Source organism: Cydia amplana, chromosome 2 (assembly GCF_948474715.1).
Source record: "Cydia amplana chromosome 2, ilCydAmpl1.1, whole genome shotgun sequence".
Lineage (NCBI taxonomy): Eukaryota > Metazoa > Arthropoda > Insecta > Lepidoptera > Tortricidae > Cydia > Cydia amplana.
The window spans coordinates 13,029,342-13,043,395 of record NC_086070.1 but is presented as its reverse complement, the minus strand read 5'-3'; the positions used below and the strand labels follow the sequence as shown (position 1 = coordinate 13,043,395).

The 14,054-nt window shown below is 38.0% G+C and overlaps 1 protein-coding gene across 1 annotated transcript; it reads right to left on the bottom strand.

Annotated features, from left to right (window-relative positions):
* Nucleotides 1–6,427: 6,427 nt before the first annotated feature.
* LOC134656250 (uncharacterized) lies at nucleotides 6,428–9,765 on the bottom strand. The gene is made up of 3 exons (XM_063511763.1): nucleotides 8,976–9,765; nucleotides 8,721–8,870; nucleotides 6,428–6,513 (listed from the first exon to the last, which is right to left on the bottom strand). Exons 1-3 carry the CDS (start codon nucleotides 9,763–9,765, stop codon nucleotides 6,428–6,430), a joined length of 1,026 nt encoding a protein of 341 aa, XP_063367833.1.
* Nucleotides 9,766–14,054: the final 4,289 nt, after the last annotated feature.

Here is a 14,054-nt window from a genome sequence, read left to right as displayed (position 1 = left end):
CACCTACTTCCCTTCACAAGAAGACCCTAGTGTTTATTTCATTTTGAATCAGCTTTTTTTGCCTTGTAAAAAAAGTTTCAATGACGCTATATGCAGAATTTAAATTAAAATAAATTTAAAAAAAAATCATTTTATTAAAACTTTTACGAATTAGGTTCCTTACATGTATTTTGCCATACCCCGAGGGTGACGAAATTCAATAAAAACACCGTATACAAACAATACATATTTATAAAGACAAATAACCTTATTTGTCTTTAAAAATATATTTATTTGTAAAAGAACCTTCTTTTTTCAATGAACTTTTCTTATTTATGTGAAAATTATAGAGTTTAACTTGCGCACAAGCGTTAACTTTAGGTACGGTTCATTTACTAAAGTCATTAAAAACGACTTCACGAAGCACTTTATCTTACAGTGAAATATTAATTAGGTTGAGTTTTACTGCCATATTCATAAATTTAAGTCATAGTGCCAAGAAATAACTGCAATATGGTAAAAAGTCACGAATGAGTAAATTTAATCGTACCTATTGGCGTAAATATTCGTGTATTTACTTTACTTAAAGGTAAGGTTTAAGTTAAATTTACTTACATATTAAGGCCTGATTCTAATATTAATGAACGTCAAAAATTTGATCTCGATACGATACGGATCAGATCTGTCAGTGTCAAAAGTGTTTTTAGGGTTCCGTAGCCAAATGGCAAAAAACGGAACCCTTATGGATTCGTCATGTCTGTCTGTCTGTCTGTCCGTCTGTCTGTCCGTCCGTATGTCACAGCCACTTCTTTCCGAAACTATAAGAACTATACTGTTGAAACTTGGTAAGTAGATGTATTCTGTGAACCGCATTAAGATTCTCATACAAACATAGAAAAAAAACAATAAATTTTGGGGGTTCCCCATATTTAGAACTGAAACTCAAAAATTTTTTTTTTATCAAACCCATACGTGTGGGGTATCTATGGATAGGTCTTCAAAAATGATATTGAGGTTTCTAATATCATTTTTTTCTAAACTGAATAGTTTGCACGAGAGACACTTCCAAAGTGGAAAAATGTGTCCCCCCCCCCCCCCCCCCTGTAACTTTTAAAATAAGAGAATGATAAAACTAAAAAAAATATATGATGTAGATTACCATGCAAACTTCCACCGAAAATTGGTTTGAACGAAATCTAGTAAGTAGTTTTTTTTTAATCCGTCAAAATCCCCTAAATACGGAACCCTTCATGGGCGAGTCCGACTCGCACTTGGCCGCTTTTTTTGAAGAAAAATTATCTTTGACTCTGACAGCGTGACAAATTTAAACGTACCTATTACATATTTCTTGGAGGATATAATTAAACGGAGACGCCATGTCTGTATTTTTCTGTACAAAACAGTCTGCCGATTTTTGCGGGGGAGGGGAACGTCAAATGTATGCGTAACGTAAAAATAGCCATGTCAGATAAACGTCAGTCCATACATTGTGTATGACCGTTGGCCGCCTATTTTCGACAGAGGGGAAAGCCTGTTAATGGCTACTCCGTTTAGTTGTATCCTCCAAGACATATTTAGTAAGTATTTACCTGTAGACGTAGCGCATTCAATCCGTAGATACTGTGCAGTCGGTGCTCCTCGTCGAAGATTAGCAAATAAGAACTCGCCCAACTCGTGAAACTAGCCAACTTATCCCGCTTTTTTGAAAAACAAGTTAAAAAAAACGTCTATTAAATCCTAACATTTATTCTGGTTTACTGCATCCATTGTGATCATACTCATTATAGCTAATAACCGAGAACTCTGGAAACAACATTAATGACATGCTATCCTAGCATTTTTATGTTTAAGTAATTTATTGATAACTCTTCTAAAAGTGTCAAAAATAAGTTTAACTGACCAAGTTGGAATTTATAAATGTACCACCATTATATACTCATAAAAGAAAGTTATTTTACGCATTTTAAGCAAAATTGACAGTTTTAATATCTGAGATACGTTTCAAATGCCTAAAAGGTAAAACAACAGAACAGCTTGGTTAGAAAGTGAAGGTTAAATCAAGTTTGCCCTACGTAATTTATATTTCAAAAGCTTATGTTCATTCATAAAACTCGAGGAACTGATAAACCCCTCACATTGTCACTCAAAAGAGCGAGTATTATGTCGTATCAAGTAGGGATGACACCGCAATGGAAGTTATATTACGAATGCCCGTTTAAAGTACCGCTTTTAATCGATACGTATTTTAGACAAAAGAGCACATTGTGTTATTAAATTACGAATGCCCGTTTAAAGTACCGCTTTTAATAGATACGTATTTTAGACAAAAGAGCACATTGTGTTATCAAAATTTGAAAATTTAAGAGGGTCAGCGAGCTTCTTAATTTCTAGACACGATTAACTTCGCTAATCTTTATTATTTCAGAAGTTATTCAGTTAACAGTTAGTTCAGTTCAGTTATTCCAGACAATATTTATTGATTCGGGAAAATAAGCAGCCAATGATAGAAGGGTAAGGCCAAGAAATCACATTTCTGTTAAGGCTCAACAGATATGACCATACTACTACTTACTACTAGTTGGACAGACTATAATGTATGAAATACACTCACATTAAATTAAATAATCTGGGGGCACGGCAGTGCCCCCGCCAAGTCGAGCAAAACAAAGAGGCACGGCCGTACCATCCTTTTCTCGAAGCGATTTAGGCCATTTTCGACGTCCTGTAATTTTGTGCTGGTTGAAGCTAGAACCCTGAATTTTCAGTGACATCTAAAATGTTTTAGATATATTCTCAAAAACATTAAATCTGAACTTGTAGTTTAAGAATTATTGTACGTCAAAGTTTTTAAGTTTAAGTTTCGACACTGACACACACATTCACTCACCTACGATCATCATAATTCTAAGGCACTTCTAGCATACCCACAACCTTCAAATTTTAAACATAAGTAGTTTTCAGCTCATCAAGCCATAGAAAATCTAAAACTATTACAATATCAGTCACGTTTTAAAGATCTAAGAACTGTATAAGTAAGTTTGTAATTCCATATAAATATATGCTATTACAAAGTTACTGTTGCAGTTCCTACAAATAGTAGGTAAAGTAAAGGTACACTATGATGTACGATGCGAGTATGAATAAAGATGTGTTTAGTTATGATATGTGTATATATAGTATGGGTATGGATACCCGAAAAGAAGGACTGTCTACAAAAACAGATGAGATCCCATCAAAAACATTACATGTAAAAAGGTGCAAGTCTCGCAACGCTTCTACTACAAAAAAGTTTTGAGATGTAATGTGAAACCAAGTCGGTTATTTTAATCAGTGCCAGGGGGTGTTAAAACCGTATCAATCAATCAATCAATCGTATCAATCTTTAATTTGTAATACATATAATGACTTGGCAATCGCACATAATGCTTTACTCGTACCGTACTCGTAAATATGTGTAATGCTCATAGCGCTATACTAGCGTTATGTTCAATTAGATTTATTTTTAATAGGTGACGATGATCATTATGCAGCCGTGCGATTGCCAAGTCATTATACGTATTACAAATTAAAGATATCTTATTGATACGGTTTTAACACCCCCTGGCACTGATTAAAATAACCGACTTGGTTTCACATTACATCTCAAAACTTTTTTGTATAGTAGAATTTATTTTTCCTATTAGGAATCCGCTCAATGCCTTTCCTAATGAAATAAACGATTGAACCTTAGAAAAAGTTTTTATGCGTACGCTCTTTGAAGAAGTCAGTTAAAAATGTAGCTTGGTCACTTCAACTATCAAAACGACACCCCGATCGTTGATAAACTTGGAGGATATAATCAAACGGAGACGCCATGTCTGTAATTTTCTGTACAAAACAGTCTGCCGATTTTTGCGGGGGAGGGGAACGTCAAATGTATGCGTAACGTAAAAATAGCCATGTCAGATAAACGTCAGTCCATACATTGTGTATGACCGTTGGCCGCCTATTTTCGACAGAGGGGAAAGCCTGTTAATGGCTACTCCGTTTAGTTGTATCCTCCAAGTTGATAAACGTCGACTTAAGGTCGGTTGCACCAATCCGTCTGTCACTTGTCGTTCTCTAAATTTTATTGTATTGGAAGTGTCATAGTTCACTACTGAGTGACTTTAATCAGTGTGTCTAAAGTGTGGTTGGTGCCCAAGTAAGTAAGTTGACGTTACGGTAAACCACGTGACACAATGAAACGTATATATACATACATACCAACAAAGCACATCAGATCTGACGTAGTTAAGAAAAGCGGCCAAGTGCGAGTCGGACTCGCCCATGAAGGGTTCCGTATTTAGGCGATTTATGACGTATTAAAAAAAACTACTTACTAGATCTCGTTCAAACCAATTTTCGGTGGAAGGTTACATGGTAATGTACATCATATATTTTTTTTAGTTTTATCATTCTGTTATTTTAGAAGTTACAGGGGGGGGGGGGGGGGGACACACATTTTACCACTTTGGAAGTGTCTCTCGCGCAAACTATTCAGTTTAGAAAAAAATGATATTAGAAACCTCAATATCATTTTTAAAGACCTATCCATAGATACCCCACACGTATGGGTCTGATGAAAAAAAAATTTTTGAGTTTCAGTTCTAAGTATGGGGAACCCCAAAAATTTTGTTTTTTTTTCTATTTTTGTGTGAAAATCTTAATGCGGTTCACAGAATACATCTACTTACCAAGTTTCAACAGTATAGTTCTTATAGTTTCGGAGAAAAGTGACTGTGACATACGGCGGACAGACGGACAGACAGACAGACAGACAGACAGACATGACGAATCTATAAGGGTTCCGTTTTTTGCCATTTGGCTACGGAACCCTAAAAAAAATAAGTAAACACCCATCCTGGTGTCAGGTGTGTATAACAAAAGTAAGAAAAGGTTTTTATATTTAGTAGTAGGTATTTAGTTTTAGTTTTAAATAGTCCCTTTAGGTTTTAAGGTTTAGTTTTAAGGTATTAATTTTATCATCTCTGCTTTGTGTTTGTGTGTTTTATGTATTTTTGATTAATAAACAAGAGTTCCACTTAAAAAAAAAAAAAAAAGAACTCAAATTCAGTAGGTAAGTAGTTGTGTACCGGATTTTGTGTTTCCGTACGCTTGTCTTCCCTCAGTAACGAGAGGCTTTGCATCATTCTCGTAAAACAATAAGGTGGTCTCGGTGCTAATGACTGGATTTTCCGCCGCTTTTGTTCAACCGGCTTTATTTTGACAACACAGGATTATAGTGGGCTAAGAATTATGACGCATTATTACTCTAATTCAGGCTTTGCAATTATAATGTAATGTTGACTCTACGTAATAATTCTATCGTAATTATTTAGAGCGGTATAAGAAATCCTGCATTTCTAATCTCGGTTTATAACGCATTTTTTTTTATCTAGGGAAATCGCTGAATAGACAAAAAAATTTCGTAAGTATTTTATTTAGAGTTCATAGTAAGCAGGTACAGGTAGGTACATTAGACTAAGCACTCGCCCGAATGGATAATCTATTTTTTTTACCTCGACAATAATTTAAATTGTATTTATTTTTGTGCAGATATAAAAAACAAACCATTTCATGAATAAACATCACGTCATCCACATTTTGCTCAGTTTCTCTTCCGAGAGATAACCTTCAATAACAGAAGAAAAATCAATTTAACCGGAATACCGATAAGGATGATAAATGGTTGTTTGCCAAATCGATGAGTTCAGCCAGTTAAAAGTATTTAATTTTTGCCGTCGTCGTTCTGTGTCAGGTTAATTCACTCCAAACTTAAGGGTTTTTCAGTTCAATTTTATTTGCAATTAAATTACCACCTATTCTCCCAGAATACGTACCAAAAAATAGAGACCAAAAACTTCGTATATTAAATTCAATTAAGTCTTCGTTATTATTACTTATATGTACTAGAAGGATTTTTTTGCCTTGCTGTGATGGTTCTCTTTTTTAACTAAAGTTTTTGCGAAAAGCGCGAGAAATAAGAAAAAAATGTTGTATGAAAACTTGCAACTATTTTTTTTATCTAAACTACTGCACGTAAAATGAATTTATAATCAGTCCATCGACTTTATTTTCGGAAGCTTTCTAGTGGTACCCTACACGACAAAAATAAATTCAGCATAACAATTGTATGGAGCAGTAAAAATACAGATCGCCGGTGATATATGACATAATTATGACCAATTTTGATGCAACACACTATGGCAGAGTGAGATGTCAAAAATATGTATAATCCTAACTGCTAAGCTTGCTTCTTAAGTGTCGTAAAAGTCAATATTAATATTCTAACATAAGAAATCCCTTAAGGAAAGTTGAACTGTAGGTGCCAAATGTATTTCACTCACGTATCAGAAGAGAATGGGCAACATATGAGCACGCCTTGGTATCGCGGTCACGAATACCTGGCACAGGTGAAAATATCGTTTTATATGGAAACACACAGTATCCTTTGATCGTTCACTGCTTGTATTGTTTTTAAAGCAGGTTGGACTCGAGCGGTCTCGGCGAGTGCTAAAATACGAGGAAAACATATATTTCGGATAGCAAACTAGATCTGACAAATGACGTCAATGCACCAGAGTGTGTAATATTAACCTGACATAAAAAAACCGGCCAAGGATAATTCGGACTCCCATCAAATATTTTTCATAAAAAAATATTGAAAAAAAAAACATGAAAATTCACCTAATTTACTCGTATATCGTATATTGCTCGACATAATAATAGATAGATTCATTTGAAGTTGTTTTGAGCAGGACACAAATGTTCAGCCCAACTTGTAAGTGGACTTCCCCGAGTGTATCACACTATTCACAATCTATTCTGGTTGCCACAGTAGCGACGACCGGTTCTAAGAGCTTTGTATACCTAAAACCTTCCAACTAGCTAAATACCTAAAACGATACTGGTTCGAAGCATTCGACGCAGAGGGGCTGACCATAAGACACGCCCGTGTGATTCTCTCATCTTTTTCAGTATTGACAAAACACGCCGTGATTCTATACACGTAAGCATCTTGTTTGTGTTGACATTGTCACCTTCTAACATCCTACAGACAGGTTGATAAATGTTAATATATCTTGTTTTTGTTTGTATTAGGATGAAGTGTATTCTTAGAAACATACGCATCCAAACAGAAACTTATTTTATCCTTGCATGGTCCTCTTCTACTACTAAACATTTCTACAAACTTTACTATCTTCTTTACGAGGTTGATTATACAGCTTATTTATAATTTGATTTCTTTGTTTGGTAGTTTGGTTTTAGTAGATTTTATTCGATTTCTTAATATAAGAGAAACAGCATGCTCAGCCTGTTGTTGTTGTTTTTATTTTGCGTAGGTATTATTAGCGCGGATTACTGTTTGTCAAATTTGATATCCAATAAAAAGCTCGTTGATTGCTGCGCCGGGTTTTATTTGTCCGAAATTAAGTTACAGTTTGGACAAAAGAGCCCAATAAAATCATATTGTTGGTCGTCCACACAACTTTTATGTTTCCTTGTGAGTTGGTGAAAGCACCAAAATATTTTCTTCCCCTTGAGCGTTAAGATGTATTGTGATCAATTCTACGTTTTCTTCTTTTATACGGCTGAATAATAATGCGTTTGGCGTGGTTGATATTTTCATCAAGATGTTGATGGAGTGGACTCTTTTAAAAGATGGGCAATGCGGACGGTATATATTTCAATACTGTACGTATAATTCGATACGATTAAATAAAACTTTAACAATCCTTCATAGATTTAAAATCGTCAGGTGACAACCAAACCTCACTAATTAAAAAAAAATTAAACTTATATTGGAACAACGTACGGTTCGCTACGGCTCTTAACTTATATATGTCGCAGGCATTTTGTAAGAATCCGCCGTTTACAAACAGCATCGTCATTTTAAAAACGTTTCGCCGTTTGCAAATTGCCTTCGGCATTTTGTAAAATGTCGGCGTTATGTATAATACCTTATGGCATTAACGGCACCGTTTTAAATTGCCGCTGCATGTTCTTAAATTTACCACGCGTGGCGCTGCTCATAAAAACTATGAAAAACGCTGGGGTGTCCATAAAATCTAGATTTCTTAGATGATTGCACCGCACTGTTTCTTTAAAAACCATTTCCTTCATGACTTAACTAGACGGAGCTCCGCCACTTCGCAGGGTCCTATTTCTGGGCGCTTTGCCCTTCGGGCACTGAAGCTACCTAACGAAACTAACCTACCTACCTATTGATTTAGTGTGACGTCCGTGAAAACATTACATCACTTTGAGGAAAAAAGCGTAGGTAGGTAGGTTAGGTTCGTTAGATAGCTTCAGATGCCCGAAGGGTAAACCACCCAGAAATAGGAGCCCCGCGAAGTGGGGCTCCGTCTAGTTAAGTCATGAAGGAATTGGTTTTGGAAAATAAACACAGCGCGGTGGGACCATGGTAAAAAGAAATACCCGTAGACCCACTGGCGAGCACTGTTTAGAACGGTGAGACAACGGGTAAAAAACGTGCGTGAGGATGGTGGTGTGGTATAAAAGTTAATATAAATCTATAAAACAGCAAACCATGGTCACCCTCAGACAACCATCACGTTTGACGTTGACGCTATTGAGCGCACTATTGTATTGTATTGTATTGTAGTACGGGCGATTTTCCGCAACTCGACGTCCTGCGCCTATTTTGCGTGATAGGGGCTAGTCCTGCCAGCCCAGCTCCTCGAGGAATCCTATCAAACCTTTGATGTTGAGTAGGACCTCGGGGAGATCTCTCGGGGATCCGAGATGTTTTGCCCTGTATGGGGCCACTCCGCTGCATTCCAACACCACGTGAGAGGCTGTTTCTTCCTTCTCCATGCATCCACGGCATAGGGGACTGTCTGTGACACCTGTTATAAAAAGATGTTTGTTAAAAAGTCCATGACCTGTTATGACACTGGTTACCATACTCAGACGAACTTTTCCTAGTTGAAGGAGTGCCCTTGTGAGCTTACCGTTGATGCTAGGCATGGCTTGTTTGGCCTGTCTGCATCCAGTCTGGTTTAGCCAGTGTTCTGTGTGTAGTTTCCCTGTGCGTGCCAGCAGCATTGAGCGTACCTTGCTAAACGGTATCGGGAGAGCCGGTTCCGGGCCAATCGCCCCCGCACCCGATCCTTGTCTGGCAAGCTCGTCCGCAGCATCGTTACCTCGGGATCCACTGTGTCCCTTGATCCATTGTAAGGTGATCTTGTTGTTCTGACATACCTCCATTAGTCGTTCGTGGCATTCGTGTATGAGTTTGGATGTAACTATATGGCTTTTTAGGGCCATTAAGACTGCTCTACTGTCGGAGAGTATGCGGATGGAGAATCCTACTACCTTCCTTGCAGTGATGGCAGCCGCCGCGTTTATGATGCCCATGCACTCAGCTTGGAATACCGAGCTATGGGATCCTAGCGGAGTGGTGATTGACATGTTCAGGTCTTCTGAAAAGGTTCCAGAGCCCGATCCGCTGTCTGTTTTGGACCCATCAGTGAAGATTCTCAGCTCCCGGGGATTGAGTCCTTCGTAGTTGTCGTCCTCATATAATTGTATTTTGTACCTTTTGTCGAAGATGGCTTGTTTGTGAATTCGATCCGTGCCTGCCCTGAGCACTGGAAATTCGTATACCTTTTCCAGGCATGTTGTGTGAAGAGCTCCTGTGATGTTAGACCATATATTGAGGGTTCGCAACCTTACCGCTGAGAGACTGGCCTCTTGTTGTATGTGTAGGTGCAGCGGTGGAAGGTTTAGCATGACCTCCATGGCTGCAGTCGGAGTGGACCTCGTGCAGCCAGTGGTGGCCGCGCATGCGAGCCTCTGGAGTCTTTGTAGCTTGTCACGTACGTTGCCTAGGTTTGTTCTAGGAGCGCACTAACAATTTGCCTTCGGCAATTTGCAAACGGCGAAACGTTTGTAAAATGACGACGCCGTTTGTAAACGGCGGATTCTTACAAAATGCCTGCGACATATAGATCATAACTATTTTTTGTAAATAGTAATGAGTGAATATCATAGTGGTCTGTCGCCAGAATAAAAAGGTACGATCTAGGTTTAAAAATACATATGAAACAAACAGCTCCTCGATACATGAAGGATAAAGAGGAACGTGCCAAAGGAGGGTACCGAGGAGTTAATAACAGTCAATTAAAAAAAGTGCTCAACGATTTCATAACACATTCAGTGCTAACATGAGCTATGCGCTACGAGCCGATAATACGATAAAAACTGTACGTAATGAAAAGCGCCTACGAACGGAGAACCCGCCCAGCGGGTCGCTGGGTAGTGAGTGCGTTAACGATGAAACCCATGTTCCGGAGGATCCCAACGGTTGATGATGACGTTCCTGTGAAGCAATATTTCCATTCCACCAGATCATAAACATATATATGACTTAGGTACGACGAAAAAATGGTACCAAAAGCTAAATTTTTCACGAAACATTTTGTACGGCCAAAAAAGTGGCTACAAAGTCTGGAGCAGCTGTAATGAGGCGGCCCGCGGACAATCTAAGACGAATTGCTTTTTAAGTTGTTGAGGGCGGAAATTTAATATTAAACTAATTATTTTAACCAAAATTAATAATTTTAATGTTTATTTTGAAAACAAATTTGTCTCTTTACTTCTGTAATACCCCGTGGTTCAAACGGTCGACGGATCACGAGCCAAATCAGTTGACTACCTACCGGGATTTTCAATTAAAAGACACGTCAAGATCGCTTAGTCTTTTTTTAATGCTAAAAACGAACTATAGTACCCAATAACTATAGCAGTTACCCTACTTAAACAATAATGACAATATTTTGTATGTACAGTTCTTAATACTACGATCTTCATCCAATACTTTGTAAGACAACTATCGTACGTATGTATGTACTCTGTGGGCACAGGTATTAGGGGCTCAGGGCTATAACCGCGAAAATCGAAGTTCACCAAATTACGGGTATTTTTCTTTTTCACTCTAATTACGCCTTCACTGGAGTAAAAGAGAAAGATCACCGCAATTTGCGAATTTCGGTTTTCGCTGTAGCCCCTCTGTTTAAAGGGCCGTCACAATAGATCACTACTTGGTCGAAGTGGTATTTCAAAGGCCCAAAACACCCCAATAATAATAATGTGCTCTGTGTGGTAAATAAATAAATGTTATCCAAGTTGTTGTTGTTGCTGTTCTGATTAGACAGGCTTGACCCCACCATCTCTTACATTAGTCGATTTCGATTATTTATTTATTTCAATACAACAAATCTTAAATTAATTAAGAATAGTGCTGGCTTAGTGACATACAATTATAATTTGAGATAGACTTGACAAATAATAACATTAAATAATAGGTACATCAACATAACCTAGCAGAATGTATGCATGCATTATCACTACAACTTAGATATAAAATACTAATGAACGGATTTTCATGCGGTTTTCATCTATCAATAGAGTCCTAGAGGAAGGTTTAGGTGAGTAATTCGTTAAGGTTTTGTGTAAACCGTGCGAAGCCGGGGCGGGTCGCTAATTATGAGCATAAAGGAAGATTCTTCATAGAGCTTCACTAAGAATATTTTTTAAATTTAATATTTAAAGGAACGAAGTTTTATATTTGTACAATTAATAACGAAATGCACGCGCTAATGACCACTAAATGATATTAAATGTTATTGTCGTTATTGATGTCAAAATGTACATTCGAGTTGTTCTCCGCGGATAAAGTCGCGGGTAAAGGCTAGTTTAGATAAACCTATGTCAGGGCCATACCCTAAGGACGTCCTAACTAGACGTGTGCGCCGATTATAAAATGATCGGCGGCGGCGTTTGCCAAAAAATCGGCGGCGGCGGCGTGTTTTCGGCGTGACCTTGACTTTCAGGTTTCTAAATAAAAATTATTAATTTGTCGTTTTTTCTTGAAAATTTGATTATTCCAGGTTGGTGGTAAGTGAACTACGTAATCTACGTATAGTTTTGAATAGATTGTGAGTAAAATAGGGTCGCATTCGTAAATGAATATAGGATATAATAATAAATTGATTTTCCTAGTAACTGGCTTGCATCAAGGGGTTACCTGGTCCCAATTACTTTCGATCCGATTTGTATCTCTCTGTAACTCCGTTTTCTCATGCTTTCCATGGCTTATCTTTAAATATCCTTGAAATTTGCTAGACAGTGGACTGCTATGGCTTCCATTTAATGGTTTTCTTGTCGTACAAGCACCAGGCTCACTAAGACGTATCTTTCTCGTTTTCTCATTGCTGAGGATTGCGACCACTTGTAATTTGTCTCCATTTCATGCGTTCGCGGTCATAAGCCGTGTGGACTGCATGGTGCAGACTGCCGCCAGCCATCGACTATCTCACACATGCTCCACTCCGAGCACGTTTGCCATTCATTGGGCCTTAATTCATATGTTTCTCCAGATTATGCGTTGGAAACCGCATAATATGGCCAAAGAAAGATGTTGTGGAGAGCCGAGTGGCCATATTGAGCTCTCTGAGAATTAAGGGGTTTATTCGTCTAGCTGTCCTAGGTATAAGCAGCAGTCTTCGCCAACACCACATCTCAAAAGCGCCAACATTTCGACGTCACACTTTTTGAGGCTCCACATTCGTACTAAGTGCACTTTAGTTGCACGTCGAAGCCATAGCACTCTTAGCAATGCCAGATCTGCGGCATATCTCGACGGTGCAAACCGCCGGCACTGGTTATCAACCCAAGATATACAAACTACTCAGCTTGCTTTTTCGTAATCGCCCAGTGCGTCGGTAACTCGGAGTACGTTTGCCCTGTCTACTACCATTACTTTGGTCTTGGAATCTTAAGACCTTTCAACTTCCATTTTCTTCAGAAGAGCCGCCATTTCATTGTATTTCTTGATGTTATTCCTGTCAGCCAGTCAACAATAATTCAAGCTAGGATGATGATCGCAACATTAGCTAGTTAGTTTTCCTTTTCTATCGCACCTTGAGGTCCCATGGTACATGACGTACATGACGTACCATTCTAACTTCTTATGTTAGGTGAGGGCATAAAAAATCTAATAATCTACTAGTTGAATAGGAAAAATCCTACTTCATATATTACTCCTTCATCTTTCTTGACGCTGAACACTGAGGATAACTCAGTTACTTTAATCTGTGTGTCATAACATAAAGTTTGTGCTACTCGCTTAAATCCGTTTCATTTTAAAATAAATGGTAACAATTGTACAACAGGAACATATATAATACAAATAAATCCAAATTGTAATCCAAATACCAAGTTATAATAGCTGATTTAACAACACTCAAGGTCACGCCGATTTCACGCCGATCATTTATCGGCGGCGGCGGCGTGGCAAAAAAACCCGGCGGCGGCGGCGCGCCGGCGCGGCGCACACGTCTAGTCCTAACGTCCTAACGTATAAGGATCAGATATATTTATTTTCACCTCAGCAGCTCGAACAAGGGTACTTTGCTACTTAAAAACAGTGAGCAAAATGCAATTTTGCTCACTAAGTGAGACAAAATGAGCAAAATGCGATTTTGCTCACTCAGTGAGCAAAACGCGATTTTGCTCGCTGTTTTTAAGTAGCAAAGTACCCTTGTTCGGGCTGCTGAGGTGAAAATTTAATTGTTGGTATATATTAAGAAAACATTAGTGAATAGGGGTAAGTGATGAAGAAGGAATACATTTTTCGGGTTCTCTAATATGTTCTCACTGCTGAGGTGAAAAGTTTTGTGAACTACACGAGATCAAAGTTATTTACATCTCGTGCGCTTTTGAGTCCCTTACTACGCTCAAGATTCTAAATTAGATTCACTCGCTACGCTCGTGAATCTATTATAGAATCTTTCGCTTGCACGGGACTCAAAATAAGCACTCGAAGAAATATCAAACTTTGATCTCTTGTTGTACAAATAACTATTGTAGAACGAGCAAATCGGTACCTAACAAGATTTTCTAATCAAGACACACTTGGGAGCACCTAACTAACCATATTTTATCGGAAAAAATAGGAAGGCAGGGCAAAATTGTTATAACTGTACAGTCATTATTGCGTCCAATACATAAATAATAACATAATGAGG